The 23359-nt window shown below is 40.4% G+C and overlaps 1 protein-coding gene and 1 long non-coding RNA gene across 5 annotated transcripts in view; one reads left to right on the top strand and one right to left on the bottom strand.

The window, feature by feature from the left end:
• Nucleotides 1-822: 822 nt before the first annotated feature.
• frmpd3 (FERM and PDZ domain containing 3) overlaps nt 823-23359 on the bottom strand; it is a 44171-nt gene continuing 21634 nt past the window's right edge. The window contains exons 2-16 of one of the 4 annotated variants that reach the window (XM_079352080.1): nt 15983-16095; nt 15740-15894; nt 15274-15376; nt 14925-14970; nt 14095-14199; nt 12611-12718; nt 9664-9795; nt 9216-9335; nt 8743-8879; nt 8098-8224; nt 7635-7724; nt 7259-7438; nt 6878-7046; nt 5361-6245; nt 823-4816 (exon numbers count right to left, since the gene is read on the bottom strand). In XM_079352080.1, coding sequence (XP_079208206.1) covers nt 2010-4816; nt 5361-6245; nt 6878-7046; nt 7259-7438; nt 7635-7724; nt 8098-8224; nt 8743-8879; nt 9216-9335; nt 9664-9795; nt 12611-12718; nt 14095-14199; nt 14925-14970; nt 15274-15376; nt 15740-15894; nt 15983-16023 — 5205 coding nt within the window. In that variant the 5' untranslated portion in view covers nt 16024-16095 and the 3' untranslated portion in view covers nt 823-2009. Of the gene's footprint in view, nt 4817-5360; nt 6246-6877; nt 7047-7258; nt 7439-7634; nt 7725-8097; nt 8225-8742; nt 8880-9215; nt 9336-9663; nt 9796-12610; nt 12719-14094; nt 14200-14924; nt 14971-15273; nt 15377-15739; nt 15895-15982; nt 16096-23359 lie in introns of those variants that run through there. The other 3 variants (XM_079352081.1, XM_079352083.1, XM_079352082.1) reach the window with 3 other exon arrangements.
• LOC306829817 lies at nt 18080-23148 on the top strand. The gene is made up of 3 exons (XR_013779910.1): nt 18080-18236; nt 20589-20700; nt 22217-23148. It is a non-coding gene; the product is annotated as an uncharacterized lncRNA (long non-coding RNA).

The raw sequence follows: 23359 nt of genomic DNA, 5'->3' as shown, positions 1-23359 counted from the left end.
TATAAAAATAAACATGTCCCATGCTTTATGCATATAATATACTCATTAAAATATATGTTTTACTATTAATTGCTATGTTACATTACTACTATAAATAATTACCTTACAGACATGTTTAATTGTTTCCTTTTCTTTTTTTTTTTTTTTTTTTTTTTTACAAAATAGTGAAGAGTTTGGATAAATTGAAACAAGGTTTTAAAAGTGTTCTGTTTTTTTTCCCGTATTTTATCTTGCTATTTACATTTGCACAGTAGAATAATACATTTTTGTACAGAAAATTATTTGCAAAACACTCGTATTGCCATCACAGCCTTTCAATTTAGCTCATTTTCCGCTTTAGAATTCTAAAATATTCTTTATAAACAGTCTCATACCCTACAGTTGTTTACGAATCTGACCCTTGAAGTCTAATACCTTAGGGATCAACATGCAGTACAGTAACAGAGGAAAAAAAACACTGCATATGGTAATGGAGTATGCCACATCAACAGCAGAGGACAAACTGTTAAAAGAGATTGTTGTAAATATCTAAAAAAAAAATTGAAACCAACAAAATGTGCTGGAACGCCTGCCTTTTGATGTACTTTCCTTCACACTACACTTGTCTTTTATACTGCAGGAACCTGGATATTACTAACAATGTTGTTTAATAGCAATATCTTATAACAGTATGTCCAGTACACGTTAGGCCAGCACAACTGTAAAGCCTGGGTGATTTGCTTCCAAGAATAACAAGAGGATGAGACAAAAAAAATTCAGACAGGAAACAGATGTTAGTTTTATTAAAATACATAGAAAACTACTTTGTGTGTTTTTTATATATTTGCTAGATTGCACAATGTATAACAGCACATAGAAAGCAATTTGTTTATACTGTATCTGAAAACCTGAATAAAACAAAGGATCCTTTGAAATGGGTAAGCTTTAGCTTTGAGGAGATTAATTTTGTGTAACTGGTGTTGTGGACTAAAGTCAGTTATTCTGCAGCACTGTGAATAAAAAACACTTAATTGAACAATAAAAGATACATTTGAACTTGCAGAGCTAATTTCAGAGGTTGTGCAATATTTTTGTGATAAGCTTACTCACTTGCAAGTGGACAGCTGTTTCTAACTATGTCAGTGTAATGCAAGTATGACATGGGTCAGTGATGTGTAAAATACACTGTGCGTTATTAAATACAGTATCCCTTCTCCGAGCGAGGTAACAACACTCATTACTGTATAGTACTTAGACTATGACTTGGGTCTCTGCTACATTGTCTGCCCTGAGCAGGCGTGTTCATACCTGCACTGTTATAGTGAGAGATTGGGCTGTAGGTCAGTGTACAATGTCATATTTTTTCTTTCAGCCATTTCCATTTTCCAATACTGGCTCTGAGATTTTTACTCTCACATCAGTACGCAAAACACTTTCTACAAAGCCAACAGAGATCTCCATTTTGCAGTACAACAGTTAGAAAATTTTACAAACGATTACATCACCATCTAGCCAAACCAAGGCTTTGGACTATGCAATTAACAAAAGTCGCTACTTTATGAGTTCTCTGAAATGTTTTTTTCCATAGCATACATTTATTTCTGATGATTTATTGTGATCTTTATAGTTCTCTTAAAACAATACATTTCAAATATATTCTTCACTTTTGTCTTCACAAAACTTTATATTATTTGCTAATAGACACAACTCAAATGTACATTACATATAAAATATTATACTATCATGATATCATATATTGTATTGATGAGATGATAAGCCCTGTCTTACCCAGTCTGTTATAGGGTTCTTATTCCATTGTGCATTAGTTTAGTGTAGATTTAGATTTCAAAACAAGATCCACAAGGCTACCTCAGGGACTGTAAACATGGGATGGAACATGTTCATTTCCATTTTCACTAAATATGATTAATTGCATGACTTATAAAAATGTAAACAAACAAATAATAATTTTGGATAGAGTAGCCAGTCACAATCTGGACCATTGGGGTACATCCTTGTCAGCTTTGTTCTTACAGGGCAGGCAGGGTTTTGATGGGTCGAGTGAGAGAGCTCATATTATTGGTGTTTGACGGAACTTGAGGGCTCACAGTCTTTGTTGGCAAGCTACTTGAGTGTCCCATTGATTCCTCTGCTGCACGTAGAAGCAAAGTGTAGTTGATAGCTACCTCCTCAACTTTTCTCAAGAGCTGCAGCCTTTGAGTTTCAGAACGCACTCCCCTGACTAATTTAATGAAGGTCTGAGTCAATTCACACAATACTTGAAAGCTGGCTGATACAACTGCAAGCATACGTGTTGGGCTTTTTTCAACACTTGCCACTCGTCGACAAGATGATCGGAATTCTTTGAAGCGCACCGCCAACTCCTGTTTGTATTCTGTAATCTGTGTGGGAGGAAGACGAGCTTCACCCTCGGCTTGTGGGCTGCTGGCACACTGACGCAGGATGGCAAGCAACTCATTAGCATCTAACTGCGCATTAAGGAAACCATCAGGCAAGCTGAAACTTTTCCCCTGCAGAGCTTGTACCCGTGCCAGGCTCCCTTCCAGTGTACTACAGGCTCTAAGGTCAATCTCCTGTGTCTGTGACTCCTCCTCTTCCTCCTCCTCCTCTTCCTCTTCCCCACTACAGTCCTCTGCATTTAGAACCTGTAGGGTTTTGCTTACAACAGGGAAGGTACGCGAGTCCAGCTCCATGCCTGGAAGGACTTGAAGGGGAATTGAGTACGAGAGCTCATCCTTCTCACTGCTTTCATCTGCTGCTTCACACTTCCTGTAGCAGAAACAGAATGAGCAGCATTTATCTTTGTCATCACTGTCTTCACTGGGCAAGGTCAGCAGCACCTCTCCAGGCCCATCTTTACTTTCACGCGCTAGATCTTCTCCCTGAATGAAATATACACCCTTTTTCCCCTTATCTTGATGAGACTGAGTGTGGATCGGCTCGATTGGTGTGGGGAGTCTCAGTCCTGTGGCCCTTACTCTTTCCATCTCCTTCTCTAGACTCTTAGCCTTTGGCTTTACTTCAGCATACACAGGTGTGTTAGTGCTGTTTTCTAGCTCTCCAATGCTATATCGCCTCTGGAGCTTCTTATATTGTGGACCTCCCATGCAGTCTGTCTTAGAAGTACAAGTAGGCAAGCAGGAACCCTGCTCTCCCCTTGGCTCTCTTGACTCAAGGCTAGTAGAGCGTATTCGTGTAGTTTTGATCTCTAAGGTCTGAGGTCGTCTTGTAGCACCTTGGGTGTGAGCGGCTTTGGAGACTGTTGGAGGGGTTTTTGAGATAATTCTCTCTCTGCCTCTGTGTTGAGTTTCTGTTGTTGAGCCAACAGGTGTGTCAGGTAGTCGCATTCCTCTACACATCCGCTTACAGTCACAGCTGCGTCGTTGCTCCCTTGAGATACCTGGGGCCTTGAGGACAGGGCTTGTGCGGAGCTGGCAGGCGCAAGGAGTGCCTGAGGGCACTGGTGAGGATCCCTGGGGCAAAAATTCACCCTTGGAAGACTTGGGTTTTAACAGCTCCTCCAAGAACTCTAACTCATACTGACGGACTTTTTGCAATTGAGCCCTTCGCTCATCCGTTTCTCTTCGCATTCTTGCTGGGAACGTAGCTGAAATAAGGTTTCTAAAGCTCAAGAAAGGGGCACTGCGTGGGGACTTTCCCTTACCACTGCCCTGCTTCTTTGAATCTCTGGCTGGAAGTGTGGAGACTTTTTCCACCAAGGGGCTAGGTGCCATTGGATCATCTAAAATCGGTAAAGATTTTATGAGACATTTCTGAGCCTCAGGATTAGATATCCCCTGGGTGCCATCTGCCTTGCTTTCAGCTGCTTCCTTTTTCTCTGCTTTTACAGGCAAACGAGGGGAGTATTTAGTTTCTATTTGAGGGCTGTGTTTTGCCGAACTAGTATCTGCTCCAACTCTCACTGAATTGTCTTTGCTGTTAGCCATCTGGAGACCTTTAGCCCTAAGACGCTCATCATCTGTGGGGGAGGAGGACTGAAACACCACTACCTTCTGAACCTGAGGGTCTTTAAGTCTCAGTTTACTCCCAGGCTCCTGTTGCACAGGGCATGTGCAGAAAAGATCATCAACTGGCAGAAGTTCTGTAGAGCTTGAAGGCTTTATGGTCTCACAAGAGGCAGTCTTGGCATCTGGGCACATTTTAGCAGGAGAAATCTTGACAGAGGCAGTTCTGTCCACAGGCAGGAGGATAGGTAAGGCTTTGTTGCTAGGTTCTGTTTTAAGAGGTGCTGTTGTCTTCCCTGTTTTACTCTCTGACAGATTTTGGGGCTGTGTCTCCACGAAAGAATTTGATAGCTTTTGATCTTTACTGACTTGAGCTGGAGCATTCAACATTTTAATTTCTTCAGGTGACATAGAGGGGGGATCAGGGGTGTCTGCTTTGGTGGACTCAGAGTTTGCTTTCATTTCTGCTTTCTGTTTAAGCTGAGTAGTGTCTTTATCCCCCCCCTGTTCTGTCAAAACACTAAGCACTGATGATTCTTGACTAGGACTTACTTTAAAGGGAACAGTCTTGCTGAGGATTACTTGCTTGGGTGGACAGCCAGCACGAATCTGGCCAACAGAAAAAGCCCCAGTTCCTATTGTCTTTGCAGTGCAGCCAGGGATAGCAAGGGGAAAGTCGCGGCGACAGAGGATACGTTCCTTGTTGATATGGTGAGCTAGCAGGTAGGCCTGGTTCTGGTTCTGCTTCATGGCAGACACCATTTCCGAAACATCTGTCAGCTCAGATGAGTTTGTTTCGTGGCCTGAGTCCAATGATGACTCTGGTGTAATGGCAGCTAAGACAATCAGCCCTGAGAAAGAAGGTAAGAAAGCACACTGTTAGGACAATCATTGCACCTCATAGACCAGTTAAAAAGAACAAAATAGAACAATCAAAATAATTTGGTAAATCCCAAAGTTAGTCCTTCAGAATCAGGGTTGAAGCTCTTTTGAGGCTTATACTCATATTCTCACTGTTATTTCAATCTGTAGATTACTTAGTTGGCAAATTAAAGTTTACTTTTTGAAACAGGCTATTAGAATGTATCTAAGGATCACAACATTAGTTAAAAACCAGCTATTGCGTCTTCACAAGCATCGTTTTAATTTATTTCTTTTGTTTTTGTGTAATTGTATAAATTGTATTATTGTTCAATGTGAGGTTGTGTTGTACCCTCTGTCTTATGCAATTTAAAATGATCATAAATACATTGCTACTGTTAAATAATGCAATTCAGGATTTTCTTGCCATTTGACATGGAGATTTGACTTAAAAAATGAACATTTATCGCAACAGTATTTTTTTCATTTGTGTGCATGAGGATTGTGGATTGTGGCATGACTGAGGCTGTTGACCTGCAGCCTGTGTTGGCTGTTGAGGATGATGGGGGTAGTCCTCAGAGGCTGCCAAAGCCTCTAGTGCCTGTAAGGTGGACACCAGAGCATCATCAAGCTCCTGGGCATGATCACGGACTGTCCTGGTAGCCACATTATCGATCAATGTCACAGGCACATCTTCCTTGGCTTGGGCTGGCTTCCCAGACGTGACCCCTGGACTGGCACTGATTCGAGCCCTCCTCCTTCTCTTTGTGTCATCCTCATCTGAACTGTTGTCTCTGAAGCCTGGTGGTGGAGCAGCAATAGCAGGTTGTGGTGGTTGTAGCTTTTCTCCTTCAACCTCAACCTCCTCCTCTTCGTTTCCTGGGGGAGGTAGGGCCATAAGGTCAACAGCACCTCCATCTCGGGAAGCACAAGAACTGGAGCAGTGTTTTCCTGAACTCCCACTACTGTTCATAGCTGTTGACTGACCCTCTGCCCTATGTCTTGCTTTGCAGGAGTCACAGAAGTATCTTGTGTTTTTCTGGGACTGATTTGTTGTTGTTTGGGCTCTAATTCTAAATCCTGCATTATCCATTGGTGGGCTCTCTATAGCCCCTGCTATTTCCTCTGAACTCTGCTGGGTGGGGTCTGACTTGGTTCGGGTCCGGCCAGGCAGCTCTTGGGAAATAAAGTTCTCATTGATATCGAGTTCAGCTTCAGCTTGTGTTTGGAGTGTTTGGAATTGTTGTTGTTCTCGTAGATGGACATGGCACAGGCCTAGATGTTGAGGCTCTGCCGGAACTACGGCCCTTGCAGAACCTGACTCCCTGTGTGAACTTTCCCGCTCGTCCGCTCGCCGCCCTCCACTTGACAAGCTGGTTGCCCCAGACCGTGGGTGGGCATGGTGGGAGCCTCTGTAATCTGAGGATAGAATTATCAGAGTAGTGGAGAGTTTAAGGTGTTAGGAACCATGGGGATGGAGAATATCCAGATGGGAAAGAAGAGGCGACGGCTGGAGGTCACATGGAGATTGTTTTTTATAGGGATGAATACGAGTTGAAGTTTGTTTGAGGTTGGAGGGTTAGATTCTGATGGAATGTGATGGTATAATGAATCCTCTTTAATGTAGACTACAGCAGATGGCAGAGGCTCTGTTGATTTTTGAACAGTTGATGTTGATGGTTACAGTAAAGTTTATTTGGACAAATTACAAATCATTCAGAAAGTTGTATGATGCTTTATGTCAGAAAAACAAATATGGAGTATCCCATTCCAATGAGTCAAGACTGAAATGAGAGAAGAGACAGCAGAGGGCGCCATGGGATGGCAGGTCCAGAACAACTTGGTTGCTACGGGTAATGATTTCAGCCAATGGAAAAGCAGATCAATATCCATGTAGACGAAACATACATAAAAGGTTGCCTGACATGCAGTGCTTAATATGTTGTTTAGAGATTTGTCTATTCATTTTGCAACAATAGACAAGCTTTAAGTGTTTTATTTTAAGTAGATTTAACTTTTGATGCATTTTGCCGGACCAGAGAAATACATACCTGCCTTGGTCAGCTGAGACTGACCAGGGGTCCGAAAGTAGATGGTCCGTTTTGGGTCTACAAACAGCTTATAGTAGCCAGAGATCAGGCATGCGAAATTACTGGCATCAGGCCATTCCATGAGTAGGACCAGGGGCTGCAATGGGTTGTAGGGAGGGGAATTAGGAGACTTTTTAGGGGACAGGCAATGAGCATTGCCTGCTCTTTTTGTAATGATCTGATAAAATTAAATTTATAAAAAAGTTAAAAAGTGTTTTTTCACTCAGTAATATCATTTATGAAGTTTAATGGGAATATTACAGATGGCATGCAAGATATTTTTTTTACAGCTGGAGTATTGTGCAATCAGAGTGTGCAATTCCAAATATTTTATTGAAATACCTTGGCCTCATGGATTGTAACCTCCACACGAGCCACTCCTTGGCTTTCTCTGTAGAGCTGGATCTTGGCAACCCTACTGAACTCAGTCAGAACAGTTGTGAGGTTGTTTTTCAGGTCAATAACATGACTTATGCCATGACGAGGACCCACCAATAATGTTGTAGATGATTGTTTGTCATCCTGTGGAAGATCACAACCATTTGACTGTATTTCTCTTATAGTACACTTTAGAATTACTTTTTCAGAAAAATCTCACAAAGTGTTTAATTTGTGCATCTACAAAAGCATAGACCTTGCAAGAACTATACCTAAATTTATAAGCACATCGCAAGGAAGTAACAAATGTATTCCTGTAACAGATTAAAATATATATTACCAGTCCGACAGTTTGGAACAGTATTCCACCAAAAGGTGGAAGGTCGTTTAGTACACGCATGTATTGAAGCTTTCCTTGGAGTGGAGGGACCTGTCAAAAGAATAAAAAACAAGATATGTTCATTTCTGTACATGTTGCCTCGATGCCCTCATGGGGGCACTATTTAGCAACAGGATTTGGATTGTTATGTCTTATGCAACAGTTAAATCTGTAGAGAGGAAGGGCTTGTCCAAAGATAAAGGACTACTTTTCAACCAGACAATCATAGAATGCAATGAATTAAAACAAAATCACAAGATTTTTTTAGGTGTAGTTTTAAAAGTAAGCAACGGTTTAACAAGATGGCAAGATGTCCCAGGTCTTTATAAAATGCTTGTTTTTTCTACAATAGCAATTTAAAAACAGACAGTATAACCATATACCAGAAATATACATGTTGCAGTAATGGAAATGTCATAGAAACCTTGTTGCCAGAAGGTGGTGGGTGCTGGTAGGTCTTCAGCAGCTGAGACAAGGTCTTACACACATTCTTCTCTTTAACAGTTGGAAGTAGAGTTAGGGGAAGGAAAGGCTCTAATCCCCACTCTTTTCTATGATTGAAAGTAATAAGAAAGATGACTGAAGAATGCAAGCAAGAGAAGCACATCAATGAAGTTGTTAATCAGAGTCCAGGGACAATTTCTTAACTCAAAAGAGTTTGGAAGAGGAAGACACAGTCGGCTAAGCTTATACTATCTTCAACTATTTTTACATGCTCACAGGATCTATTCTGCTTCTGTAAGTTTTGTGATCCCAGAAGCTAATTACTTTCTAGGTTAAGGTACTGAGGATAAATGAGGATATTGAGGGAGAGCTGTAATTTTACTGAGCACTGGATTTTCTTTAACATAGCAAACTTGGGGAAATGATCAATGAGTAATTCGAGTTTTTAAATCCTTTCAGATGAGATATAAATCATTCAGATATCATTGAATGAACAAACTTTGGGACTTGAGATTTAATACCGATCATTTTTAATAAGGTCAACAAATGTCATTCATCAATTTGATTTGCAATTACTCACAAAGTTCATTTAAAAGCAAATAAAATGTAAAGTTTGTGGACTTACTCTACATGTTTGAGAGAGATCTTCTGATTAGGCCGTGCAGAGGACACAGTGATGTATATATGGAGCGCAGCCAGTCGTAACGTGATGTCAGATTTCCAATCCATGCTAAAACGCTCCTTGATGACGTCATTGCGACACTGTTAGGACAGGATCATAGGTCCTTTGAACAATGCCAACTGCAAACAACTCTGGTAAAGACTAAAATCCTTGTGTTAAAAACAGATTCCAAATGCTAGGCTGTTGGATTACTGCATTTAATTTAGAAACTTTTTGGAGAGCACTCAATAGGGGCATTTAAGCCTGTGACACAAAACACTCTTCTCTGAAATTGTTGAGAGAAGCCAAAGGTAAAGTTGAGAAACTTCTTGTAGCTTCCTCTTGACAAAGGCTGCTCTTAAGGGAGACAGTTCTCCAACAGTGTCGTGAGATTGAATGACATTCCTTTTAAATTCCACTTTAGTGCAGTGCTTTACCTGTATATAGAGGTACTCAAATGCAGCAGGGTCCCTTCTCAGCAGGTCAGCTGGGTCCTTGGGGAAGAAGCAGACGCGGAATAGACACTTCATCCCTTGGAAATAGGTTCTATGCACGACCTGAAGGGATTGGATGGTATGAGGGAGATAACAAATTGAATGTTTAACATTAGTCCCACATGTAATAGTACCATTTTGTACAGGATGTTCTGCAATCTATAGACTTTGTTTTATCTGATTAAGAAGAAGATTGGAACTCATAACCAACGGGACAAAATACTTCTAGGAATTAAAACAGTGGAAGCAAATGTATACAACAGAGGAAGTTTGTATCCAGAAGTGCATTTTCAGAAGCATGCTGCTAACACCAATACCATTTTAAATGAATTGAAGATTTTTTTTTTTTTAAATATTCCTTAATTTTCATGTTTTGATTTGAGCATCTTACATGTGTCAAAGGCTGATTCTCCTGCAACAGATGCAACTTCTGGTTTTGGTCCAGACTGCCTGCCTCTAGCACCAAGGCAAAGTGCTCAATATAACGCAGTGAGAGGCGGTCCTGCAGGGAGGACATCACATCCTGCAGAAAGAGAGATGGAAACAGATTTAGGTTTCACACATTTTCACAGTTAGGATGTATTCATATTTATTTCTTATTCTGCAGTGAGAGCATCCGAGAAAAAAAATTCCTGCAAAGGGCAAACTGGCTCTTGTGCAGATCAGTAAAGATTTAGAGCTTACTTTAAATGCCGCTTCACAATTTAGAGAGAGCCCTATCTGTGGAAGTTTTGCCTAAATTGCCTTAGGTAAACACACACACACACACACACACACACACACACACACACACACACACACACAACTGCTGTGATCTTGGTGAAAATGCCTTCTTGATGCCAGAGGAGAATGGCCAGACAAATAACCACTCATTACAACTGAAGTATGCAGACAAGCATCTGTGAATGCACAACACCTCGAACATTGAATCAGATGGACGACAACATCAGAACATTGCATTAGGTGCCACTCCTGTCAGCTAAGAACATGAAATTGAGGCTACACTTTGCACAGGCAGACTAAAAATGGGACAATAGAAGATTGGAAACATGTTGCCTGGTCTGATGAGTCTCAGTTTTCCTGTTATTATTTTTTAGACATGCTTCTCACACACACAGGCCTGAATCTCACACATGCACAAGCAGGACCTGAGGACATTCCTTAATGGAGAGTTGTCAGAGTGCTCCAACTGCCCCCACTGGAAGCGCCCTCTGCTCAAAGGCACCTCGGCAGTGCTCAGAGATTTGGCACCTCTACCAATGGTATAGCTACCAGATCAACTTCAATATTTTGGTCTGCATTGGGACTTTAACCGGCAATTCTCTGGTTGGGGGATATTTTCTTTGGGCCCCTGGGTACTAATTGAACACTGTATAAACGCCACAGCCTACCTGAGTATTGTTGTTAACCATGTCCATCCCTTTACGACCACAGTGTACCCATCTTCTGATGGGTACTTCCAGCTGGATAAAGCCAAAGCTCATATAATCTTAAACTGGTATCTTGAAGATGACAATGATTTCCCTGTACTCAAATGGCCTCCAGAGTCACCAAATCTCAATCCAAAAGAGCACCTTTGTGATGTAGAGGAATAGGAGCATGCATGTGCAGCCAACTACTGTGTGATGCTTTCATGTCAATGTGGACCAAATCTTTGAGGAATATTTCCAGCAAGAGCCATTCATGCCACAAAGAATTAAGGCAGTTTGGAAATAAATTGGGGGTCCAAACCATTTCTAGCAAGGTGTACCTAATAAATCGGCCAATTAGCGTATATATGTATGATGTATATAAAGTAAGTATAAGTATAAAACATTAGGGATATTATTGTGATGATATGTTGCTGTAGTTTGTCTCAAAGCCTCTGCTATGAGGCTTATTTGAAGCTGATAAGTATATTAATGGTTTGCTCTCAATAAACAATTTAATTTTACAACCATTGATGTAACCTCTGCATCAGCTGTCTCTGAAAAACATGGTTAAGCAGTTTTTAACATTATCGACCAGTGCAGTCTTCTCTAAATGATGTCCAGGGAGGCCACACTATTAACTGAAGGACCCACAGAATGGCTGAGATTGTCATCTAAAACACTGTAGGGAAGCTTTTTTAAATTACAGACAGCCTACTGGGTACACAACAAGGTATTCTTTTGTTCCATCGATTTTATCTGTGGCATTGTTTTATTGATCTACGCCCTCTTATTATGCTGAAATACCATTTAGTTAGGCTGACAGGAGAGCTTCCTCCATCGGTCTTTTAAAGTGCTGCTGTGTTCCCCTTCTAAACTCTTGATCTCCCTCCAAAGAGCGAGAGAGTTTTGTGAAATCTAATAGTGTCTGTTTAATGAGTCTGCTCGGAGATGTCATACTTATCCTGGAGACAGAAATGACCTCAGTCTGAATTCAATTGTTGCTTTATGTTGTTATTCACATACTCTAACTGTAATCTTGAATTTAAAAAAAGGTTGCTTATTTGTTATATATCATTAGACAATAATTCAGGCTTCAGTGTTGATGTTAAACATGTATATCTGTGTGACGCACCTTCACAATCATTTCATTATACATAATGAAAAATCTTTTGTTTAACTGATTATTGTTTATCTATTTTGGGCAGCAAATCAAGCTGTAGACACAACCTCCAGAAATGATCATTTTCGACTGTATAGCTGTGTGTTGGCAAAAACAGCTTTGATTACGCTTTAAATAGACACTGAGCGATTAATTAATTGGGAGTTTGGTTACTGGAACATTGATGAATAAATCCATATTTCACACTCATTCTAGCCATGCTATGGTTTTTACCAGTTCTCGAGAAATAGATGATGTTCTACTATCCAAGTGATCAACACTCAAAGTCACTGACCAAATACGAGTAAAGTTCACACTAAAATACACCATAGGAACCTTTTAGAATCACAGTGTTTGTTGAAAATCATAGGCTTTTGACTTATATTAATATCCAATGGATCCATTATTAAAGCTACTAGGAGGGGTTTATTAATACATATTAGTCTATGTGATCTAAAAATGCAAAGATCATCAAGACTTCAACTGTTTTCACTGCCTTCCTCTGCTGCCACTGGATTGGTGTCCCACAAAGCAATTTTCAGCAAACAGACCGGATGTACCTTTTGTTGACATTTTCCACTGTAAAGTTGAATCGTGAATGTCACCTTTGACTTCTAAGAGTCAGCAGAATGAGTTTCTTGTAAAAAATAAAATTAAAATAAAATTGTTTCTGGGACAACATCAGCAAAACGATGAGACAGTCAGCTGTCTCCTCACAGTTCCTCACACTAGCTTTAAAAATAACAATAGCTGGCATAGATACATACCCTAACAGTGGTACGGCTGTCAAACGTAAAGGACTTAATCTGCCCATTCTCCAAGAACACCTTCAACACATTTGGTATGAGTAGCAAGGAGTCGTCCTTGAGCATTGTCTGAAAGATAGTAAGAGAGAAAAACAGCGTTGTTTAAGTGAAAGAAAGTGAACCAAATAGGTAATCTGCAATTAATTGTTCATCTCAAACACAATCAGCTGCAAAGTAGGTGTTTGCAAAAAAGTAGAGAAAAAGAGGAGGTAACAAAGAAGACTGAAGAGCAGCACTTATTTTAGTATGAAAAGGCGCACTCGTTACATTGATCCCTTGATCAAAGCAGGACAATCAAATTCACCAGTCTATTCATGCACTGTGTGTGCCATTCAAGGGACAGTGGCTGGTGGGATTGAATATTTTCAGTGCCTGCAAAGGGAAGAGGCCTAATTCAAGGTGGCTGCCTTTAGTCAAATCACCTGTCAGAAGAAAAGTTATGATACAGTATGTAGTTCAGCTCACTTTGGTGAGAATCTGATTTGACAGGCTTCTTCCCGCCCCTTCAATGCCCCGCCCCTCGTATCCCTTTTCTCTTTTTTTTAAAAATCTTTCCGAGGCCATTTTGAGAAGATGACTCAGTGTTCATTATGTAGTTTCAAAGAACACAGTTTTGATTTGAGGGATAAAAGAAACTGTAATATAATAAGACAGAGCCAGTGGGCCTGATGTGACATCTGTCAAAGATGTAGAGATGGATACCACCTTGCAGTCCGAATGAAATATCCATAATTTAGGGCCAAGACCAGATCAATCTTTATCTCTTTCCTGTTTGCTCTGTTTCTAGTTAGATGATGAGATTTGTTAGAATGCTGGGCAGACAATAATTGTGACAGTAAAAGGAAGTATACTGTACATTTGTTGCAACAATTTGTCTCATAGAATGCATTTAGTAGAAATGGAGAGCTTGTTCCACAGCAGATGCCCGGCAGTCTGCTTTTGGAGAACTTAAGTATTCAGAAAGCTAAACATGCTGTTCCTCTGTGCAGATTGGAAGCCACTAAAGCCTGAGTTATGACTTAGCAGATCTATCACCATACTGCAGGATTATAGCAAGAGGAAAACAAGGTCTATAGCTTTATAACCAAAGCCACTCATAAATGTAAAATCTCTGCTCGTGCAACCATGCAGGTAAGATTAGACACCATATACATTAGATTTTAAAAAACAAACACAAATAAATTACCATTTCTAAGTGAAACTGTGGCTGATTTTAAAATGCCTTTGAAAACATTGAGGTTGCTATACTGCAAGGGTTGTCTATTCAAGGCCAAACCATTGAATCAGACATACATAAGAGGAGCTCAGACTAGAATGAAGGGATGGGGAGAGGATACTTGAAGCTTTTTGGCGATTGCCGATAAAACAAAGGAGAGTGACAAATAAGGAGGGTGCAATGTTTTTGCATGCATGCGTCAAAGAGAGACAAGATGAGGTGATCTTACTGAGTCTGGGTCGCTGATGGACACTTGCTCGGAAAAGCGCACTTTAGGCGGGTTGGTTCGCAGGCGGGCCTTTTTGGCTGCACTTATGAAGGCAGACTTAGGTGACTGAGGATAAGAAGAGAAAGGGCGAGAGAGAGAGAGAAGAATCCTTGAGTCAGCTTGAAAGAAAATACATAAATGACAGAAAAGCCCATGTGAGTGCCCGTGCTAAAGAGATGTGCATAATGTTGCTGCAATGCGACACAGCTAACGTGATTTACCTGCTAAAATCACATAATTTCAAATTGCCTTTCGGTTGAAGAACTAAAAGGATATTAGCCTTTAAGGTTAAACTCATGGGCAGAATCTTGCAGATCTGCTAGAAAACCCATATGAATGTCAGACTGTTTGTTCTAAACCAACCTAAAAATTGAAACCAAAAAGTCTGATGATACGATTATTTTTCCACTTTTAAATCTGTTTTTCACCTTCATATATCAATATATACAGTTCTTTTGTCAACTGAATAAGTACTTCTCCTTCCTCTATATGGGTGGATACGCGCACACTCTCTGTTTTAAAAGGCCAAATGTAGGTGTTGATGCACTTATATGGAGCTGCTCTGAAAGGGGTTACCAGAAAAAGAAATTACTCTAAAGCGTAGGCCTGATCATGGCCATGAATACTAATGTACTGTATGTCTGCACTGCACTATTGCTCACTGTTGGAACAGAGTTCTGTTTGGTTGTGCTGTATGATTCAGAGCGACAGGAAAGTGTTAAGACAGATGAAGAGAGAGAGAAATCCTGAGGGAGAGAACATGAAAGAGAGTGAGTGTCCCATTATACTACCTGATGGGGCTGCAGCACAGTGAGAACTATAGTCTCTTTGCAGCGTCTATGGAGAGACAACAGAAAGTATAAGTGTGTTAGATAACGCCGCGGACAGCACAGTATTTGGAGAGCTTCTGCTGGTCTATATCTGCCATTTCCTCGCTGTCCTTGAGCTGCAAAAGGACTGACTCATCTACAGGTTTGTGTCGATGTAACGCATCATCAAGCAATAAGAACAGTTTGTTCCTTTTGATCCGCTCTTTTTTTACCCGTGTCCTCTTTTATCTCCACTTGCCCATGCTTCTGGTCCCCCTGGCCCCCTGGCCCTCTCCCCCTCCCACCCTCCTGGGACAGTAAAGGATGTTACCTTACAAGGTCTATGACTCTCTCTCTGGGCGCGTCGCTCACCGTCTCTTCGTTAATGGCCAATATCTGGTCTCCTGGGAGAAGCTTGCCAAAGGAGGGGCCGTCTGCAAATTAGATGGGACACACAGCCAGCAAACAGTTTCATATAAAAACAGTAAAAGGAAAATTTAATTTGAGTCGTTATAGGATCGACTTAGAGACATCCACCTACAATGCTACAATCCCATAATAAGACGCTTTTATCCAAAGTAATGTACATCTAAGTGGAAGTACAACACATGGAAGGCTCTACAAAGGAGGAAACAACGTTGGTAAGTGCCATCAATCAGCTTGAAGTCCAATCAGACACGGGTGCTGACAGGCTGTGTTAAGAATCAATGCACAGGATGTAGAGAATGATGATTTGTTCACCTCCTCATATGTTCTCTCTTTTTGCTTCTATTTCTACTAAATGCGCACACACTTACCGGCAGAGACGGAGCGTACAATTACAGGCCTCTGACTGCCTGCAATGAAGCCGAAGCCTTGAGTAGGGTGGCGCTGGATGGTGACCTGTCGAGCTGAGGCAGGACTTAGGGTACCACTGTCCATACCATCCTGGCTCTCTTCTAACATTGCAGGGCTGCAGCATATAAATAAAAATGCTTAAATAGCCGGGTACATTTGTTAAAAACCATAATTTCAAAGTTTCAAGGAATGGCTCGATGTACCTGTCACATGCGTTACTGTGTCCATCCTGGACCTTGGCCATCCCCTGAGAGGAGGGAGCAGCATGGGACAGCGTTGCACTGCGAAGACTTCTCCCTGTTTCGTAATCATTCACCTGCACAAGAAAAGAAAGGAGGAAGAGAGGGAAAACAAAGAATCACTTCCTGTTCTCTTTACAGTAAAAAAAAAAAAAAAAACTCTTCTGCAGCAGTAGTGTGGTGCCTGGTCGAAGAACATAGTAGTCCCGATTGCATGCCCTCTGGGAGCAAAGGGTTGATTGTTTGCCCCCCAGAAGTGCTGGGGACATGTCGAACACTGTGGTGGGCTGTTAACACCCTTCTTGAGAACCACTCATCCAATCCACTTCACACTTGACACTGCATTCCCTTGAGTCTGAGGCAATAGAACGGCCAAGTGTGATGTTGAGCTGGTGAAAAATTTTACATGGAAAAGACAGTCACACACACGTACATTCTTTTCTTTATTTAAATATGCAACCACCACCATTTATTGCCCCGATTCATTTTTGATGGTCAATCATTTTTCACATCCACACTTCAACCAACTGAATTTGCAGTAACTCAAAGAAGAGCTGCATATTATATTACATAAAGAGAATTACAAAAAAATAGACGTAGTAAAAAATGGTAAAAGAATAAATAAAGGTATACTGTGTCGAATTAATATTTCTAGCAGTTATCAAAGCCACAGAAATCCTTAATTTTACAATTGTAATGCACTTGGCAGCTCCCATGGCATACAGCCCTTTTTTAGATTGTGTGTCCAAACAGTGTCGAAACAAAGCTGTGCTGTCTTTACGCCTTTTGTATTTTTACATCTGCAACAGCATCATACTGGTGTTCCACTGTGGGACATTACAAGTTGTGAAAGCCAGAGAGGAGTGATGGGTTAAAACAGACATTTACATTGACAGCGAGGCTTAGCAGGGAGGAAACAGTTCCCCCCCTTAACCAGGCAATGTCAAAGGGGCTACAATAGAAACCACAGCATGTCTTTAAACTGTTTGAATGCAACTACTCGGAAAATTAAAGTTAAGCTGCATTTGGTTGTTAAAAAAAGGTCCTGCATTGGAAAGAAAAATGCATGGGAATGACATAAAAGCGATGACATTTTATTAAAATAAAATGTTATAGTAAGTGACATTTCAGGACTACTTTTAGAAAGAAAATAGAATTATCAAGTATCTTTAACATAATGCACATTCTTAAGAGTAAGTATACATCAGTGTTTCTGAATCTGCCAACCTGTTTTAAGTGTGAACCAAGCAAGCTACTGCTGTGAACCACACATGCTCTTTTACAGATGCCTGTGTGGGAGGCAGTGAAAGCAAGATTACTGAAATGGTGTGTGTGTTCTTGTGTGTATATGTGTGACATGTGGGTTTTTGTTTGTGGCAGAAACATGACTGAAAGAAAAAAAAAAAAAAAAGGGTGGAAATGATTGTGTGAGAAAAGAGGGGGAGATATGTAAGCACAGATTTGTGATCTAGAACTCTTATGGTTGCTGGCTAAAGATGAGAAACTGATTGTGATTTTGATGGCGCAGAAAGGGAGAGAGATAAAGCAGCACTGTTCAGGATTATTATGCAGGGCTTCGCTGTCACGGTTAATTCCATTCTGAGGGCCTCAAGCAGAAACACACTGATGGAAACAGAAGGTTGAGTCACATTAGTCAATAGTTCAGATTCATATTCCTGTCACTTGTTGTTTCTGATAAGAGTGGCTTATGGAGGAGCACGGCTCATTTGCAATTGCACTCATGCATTACTGATCTCTACCTTGTGTCATGCTATTAAATAAGGGTTGATGTGTCCCAGATAGGCCCCATATTGAATTCAGTCCAAGACTAAAAATCCATTACACTACTTCTGCTTTGAATCGTAATTACACTAATCATTTAAAAAGATTAGTTTTGAATCAGTATTTCGGCTTTCAATATTTAGCTGACTTACAAAGGATCATCTGTTTGTATCAAAGGTGTACAGCGGTGACAAATGATGTTGTAGCAGCTGGTTCTGCCTCTAAAAGGGATTACATGCATTTGATTGAGAATGATTATTTTCTCCTTTGATTCTCCCAATAGATTCTGACAGTGCACTTCACTCCCCATTTATTCTTCTTCTATCTGTCCCTCTAATGTCTTCTCCGTCCACCATTTATCTCCCTCTGCAGAAGCCTGAAAGAAACTCCATCTGTTGGATCTTTAAGAAGCTGCCGACGCCTAGCAGTTCATCAGGTGTGTACGTCATTTGAAATGTCAGTTAGTGACTCCTCTCCAATGCAGTGGAGCCAGGATTTGGGACCTCGGAGAGGGGACAATATAACAATCCTGATGTGACAAGCCTGCACTTACACATTGTCCTTTATTCACTGACGCCTTGTTATCGTACTCTTGAAAGTCTCTGAATGTTTTTGTAGATATCAGGGTGAAATAAGAAGCTTGAGTTGTGCAGCACCATCATCACTGTTGTTACTGTTGAGCAAACAAAACAGATGTTGAATCAGAAAAAAAAGAAAAAAGGAATGCATTCTCCTCTGTCAGTTTTTTGTCCTGTGGCTCTGTGGATGGATACCACACAGATTTTACAGCTTCAAATTCCTAACTTAATTCAGAGGAGAGTTTTGGCAGTCAAAATAAGTGGTGGGGAGGAAGTGAACAGAAGGGAGAGCTATTAAGCTAGCCAGGGGGGGACACCCAAGCTCAGACGCCTGCAAAGATAAACAACCATTCAGCAGAGGGGCGACCTTTTACTGAGAGAGGACACCGAGGAATTCTGTCAAGAAACTATCCCCAAGGGCATTGGCTGGCCTGCTCGTTGCTATGACTACCGCTCACGGTAGCTTGTTGAAGCCAGCGTGGATGGAGGGATGGTGGGTGGATGAGAATAGTGATGTGGCTGCGCCAACTAGCCAGATGCTCTTTGATCACTTTGTAAACCCTGGTACCAGATGCCATCAGCTCCTTAGGTAACAGAGGTCAGGGCATCGCATACCTGCTCTGCTCCAGAGTCTCAGTCTGCCGAGCACGAGCCGGCTTCAGGGTCCAGGAAGGATGACCTTTTATTTATCATCCTCGCAGGCCTTCCTTATGACAGGTTTATCATTTGTTTGGAGGGACACAGCATTTTATAAAACTGCCATGTTGTCACTTTGGAGGCTGTATGTTTGTGATTTTGTTGACCTGAATTTCACTTAGTGTGACTAATATTTTAAAAACAATTGGAAGTGAGTATATGATAAGCTTCAAAACTTTTTTCTTTTTTTCTCTTTCTGGCTTATTGTGAGCAGCTAAACAAACCAATTTGAAAAAAAAAACTCTGTCTGTCCTTTTTTTTCTTTTCAATTTCCTTTTGTCTTTCTTTCTTTTTCACTCCTTAAATGGAATCCTTTTCCGGCTGGTTTCTGTAAAGGTTTTCATCCAGTCAGGGAGCAGCCACCAGAACTGTTTAATAAACCAGTGAGGAAACTTTAATATAAATCCCCCTTAGAAACAGCAACGAATGCAGCTAAAATAACGTCTTCTATTTCTAATCACTGAACAAACTTCTGCAACTCAGTTTATTGGCATGGTGGTTGATATTGCCTCTTTTTGGCTTAATCACAGATTGTGGTTAATGTCACATGCAACTGGGAAATCAGTTGTTGATGAAACCAAGATTTTTTTCTTGATAAAAAAGAAAATGGCTGGATGTTATCTGTTACTGTACTTCTTTAAGGGAAGCCCTTTGAAAGCAGTCTGTAGGTGTGTCTGTGGGATTGAAGTGCATTTCTGAAAAAAGACAGAAGAAACCATCCGCTGCTGTGGAAACTGGACGGACTCAAGGACAGCATTTTATGCTGACAGTGCCAGTTTCATTATTGGACTTGACTACAATTTATTTCTTTGTCTCCTTCTCTTTCTTTCTTTGCCATTGTTTTTACAATAATTTCATCAAATAAAGAATCACTAATTCAGACCATTTCAACCACAGGAAAATATTGTTAGCTCACTGTGCTTTGAGAAAAGACAGCTGCACTTTTTTTTCTTAACCTTTGAATACAATTAACACAACCATTGTTAGTTGATGATTGTGTATTACTTTTAACAAGACACAAACATCTGCTGAATGTTAATGTCATCCTGGGTGAATAACGTTTTGACAAATTGATTAAATGCAATTAAAGGCAACGCTGTATAGAAAAATATAGTCATATATTATTTAAAGACTTTGTCAGCAGGCATTCCCGTATACATGGAGCTTGACAACACTGATTTATGCATTGAGGGTAAATGAATGCAACATTTTTTCAGCTCGTGCAACATTATTCAGATTTAATTAGTTTAGCATATTCGCATATATGGGCTGCGGTTTAGCCTTTTGGATGCAGCCTCTCGAATATAGATTCTTAATTATGGTTTAATAGGAATTAAAGAGTCCATCCCAGTGACAATTAACATGGTACTTCCTCATGGCACTCTGAATTATCAGCCTGCTTACCCTGTTGATGCTTGAGAAGTTTCACTTATTTTACTGTTGCACTTACTGTTGATCTCTCTGATTAATTACGTCTGGTAAATGGTCTAATTATAAATTATAATTTGAATCAGGGATGGAAACAAATGCAGAAACATGGGAATTGTGCAGCACTAATTGGAATTTGAGGAGAGGCCTGAGTGGCTGCTTGTTATTGGATCACTGCCTTCAGAAGCTAAACAAAAGGTGAGCACAATCCCAGTGATCCAGAATCCAGATTAACAGGCTAAACTCATTTCTCGAGCTGGGTAAGTTATTCATGACCGTGAGCATCTGCAATTAGTGTAATAGATCTAAAATCATCTTTGGTTAAATGTTTAGTATAGCTGCACTGTCGTTTATTTACTGCTCTGTGTCTTTAAATTGAATTAATAGAATTTTGTTGCAAGCAACACTACCTTAGTTTGAAGTCAAAGATAGGTTAGCTTTCTGATTTTTTGTTAAGATCGCCATTATGTAAACTGTATTTGACAAATTGTTCGATCACAATTACTCAGTGTCTCTCACACACATAGTCCAACATAGTCACAAATAATCAATACACAAAATAGATCCATGCATAATTTGGGGTCAATAAGGTTGCGCTAACAAAAAAAGAACTGTTATGCAAACTTAATGGTAACAGGACGTTAAAGTCTAATTGATTACTGCAGTCAATCAGAGAAATGGTGTTTTCCTTTAAGCTTGAGTAGGGTCAAGGGCTTCTGGATGAATTACTTAGACTGGAATAAAGCCAGAAAGTAAAAGGAACAGGAGGAGATCAGTGGAGGGCAAAGATATGACATGCACTGTCATTGCAATAAAAGTCATCATAAGGTGAGTTCCATAAGAAAGAGGTCGACTGTGGTTCAGATGACAAACAAAAGTAACATATCAAGACATATCACAGTATACCATTGCACTGTTAATCAAATGTACAGATGATAGATTTGTCCATATATAAAACTAGAACAACTGACTCGCATGAATAAGCGCTGTACTGGATATATTTGATGCAGACAAATCAAACAGATTAACGAGATAATCAATCAAGCTAACATGAGTGTTAAGTAGCTAAAAAATATTTGTTTTTGAGCGTGTTAAACTTTACTATTGTTTTAAAGGAAAACTCTGAACAGACAAGGCAGATAACAGCAATGTAAACAACTTCATGCTTTTTCTTCTTTGAGAAAAGACGTCTTTACCATAGCAGGAAAAATGTTAGAAATCTAACAAATAATGCGATGGTAGATTTTTTTGCTTTTAATTAGAGCTATATCTAATTTTACATCCATATGCTTGTTAAGTCATGTTACATTTGCACCCTCTTCAATCAATGAGAAATTCTCTGCCTAGAGTGCTGTCTGCCAACATTTCCGATCAAATGTAGAAAAGCCTTGAATCTGCAGAAATCCTGTTAGGATTATGAAAGAGATGACACAATAATCTCCCCAGTGTGCTGTGAAATGAGCCGCCCTGGACAAAGAGACCGTGCCTGTCACATGCCTGGCCTTTAGGAAGCTGCAAATATTAAAGTGATTCTGGCAGTAGGGTCACCACTGTCTTCAATCTGTTTTTATTCCCTGGCGGTGAAAAAAAATCCCTGCTAAATATTTATGCTGTTTATTGAAAGGATTTGGTGTCTGATAGACAGGCCTCTGCACTGAGAGAGCCAATCAAATGAAGCCATCGGCACTGGGCCTAATCCTTTCTGTCACTGCAGGCTGCTGCCCTGGCGAGTCCCACAGAACATCCTGTAGGACAACACAACTGATTCACACAGTGGGAAATATGCCTGCTCATGTATGGAAGAAAGTCCTTGACCTTTGTACTGGTAAACTTTTTGTTGTGCATTTTGTCTACAGGATTGGATATTTTAAAATATTAACCCTAAACCCCATAAAACATAGCACACGTTGCTATTCTGTCTTTTTTTGCAAATCTTTCCTACTGTGACCTCAACCATTTTGCTGCTAAAATTGGTCTCACTGTCATACATTTGTTCACGTGACCATGTGAGAACTATGCATACATACAGACACCTTTTAAACATTGCTTTCACCTTATCTAACATCAAATCGGCTTTCCCCAATTCATCTTACTTCTGCAGCATCTGTCTCCAGCCAACCCCTTTTATCCCTGCCACAAGGTAAGCAATAAAAAATAAATCTTCGTAAGCCTCACTTGACATGCTGGCTGCTTTCAAAGTCAAAACCAATTGTCATTTTGGACAAATGAAATCAAGTTACAGACAGAAAGATTTGCGCAGCTGGGCGTCATACCTCTCTTTCACTTGCTGTGTTCACCTGCTGGCTACATGATGCCTACTCTTTTACATAAATGACCTCCCAAGTTGGGCCAGATGGTATTCATCTAGTGGTGCCGCTAACTGCTTTCTCACTGTCACTTTCTGAACTTGTTGCCCACCTTTACTGATCCTTTGTTGCTGAGAACTCTTTGCTGATGCAGTTTTTTTTTTTGGCTGTGTTTCTGTTTGTTTCCAGTCATTTTACTTACTCACAGAAAATACAGACTTTCTTTACTGAAAATGAATTGTGGCTGATGGTGGAACTAATAGCTTGAGTCATGATGATGCAGAAAGGGCAAATAGCATTAGCTCTTTTGGCTGGGATTTAAATCGAAAAGGTCTACTGAATGACGTTACAAACAGTGGAACTCTTTACCTTTCTTGTATATGATTAAGCTACTTCATATAGCACATACCAAGTCCAGTGTTGGGCCAGCAGGCTGGTGAATGAAGTTACAGCTCAGTGTAGGAAGGTTATCATGTCATATGTGCACCTGCTGTGATGTTATTACAAAAATGAGTGTGTTTTCTCTCGTGGTACGTGTATGGTTGCAGTTG

This window comes from Symphodus melops (assembly GCF_947650265.1).
Source record: "Symphodus melops genome assembly, chromosome: 9".
NCBI classification, from domain to species: domain Eukaryota; kingdom Metazoa; phylum Chordata; class Actinopteri; order Labriformes; family Labridae; genus Symphodus; species Symphodus melops.
Note: the sequence above shows the minus strand (reverse complement) of the source record. Positions and strands in the feature narration are given on the sequence as shown.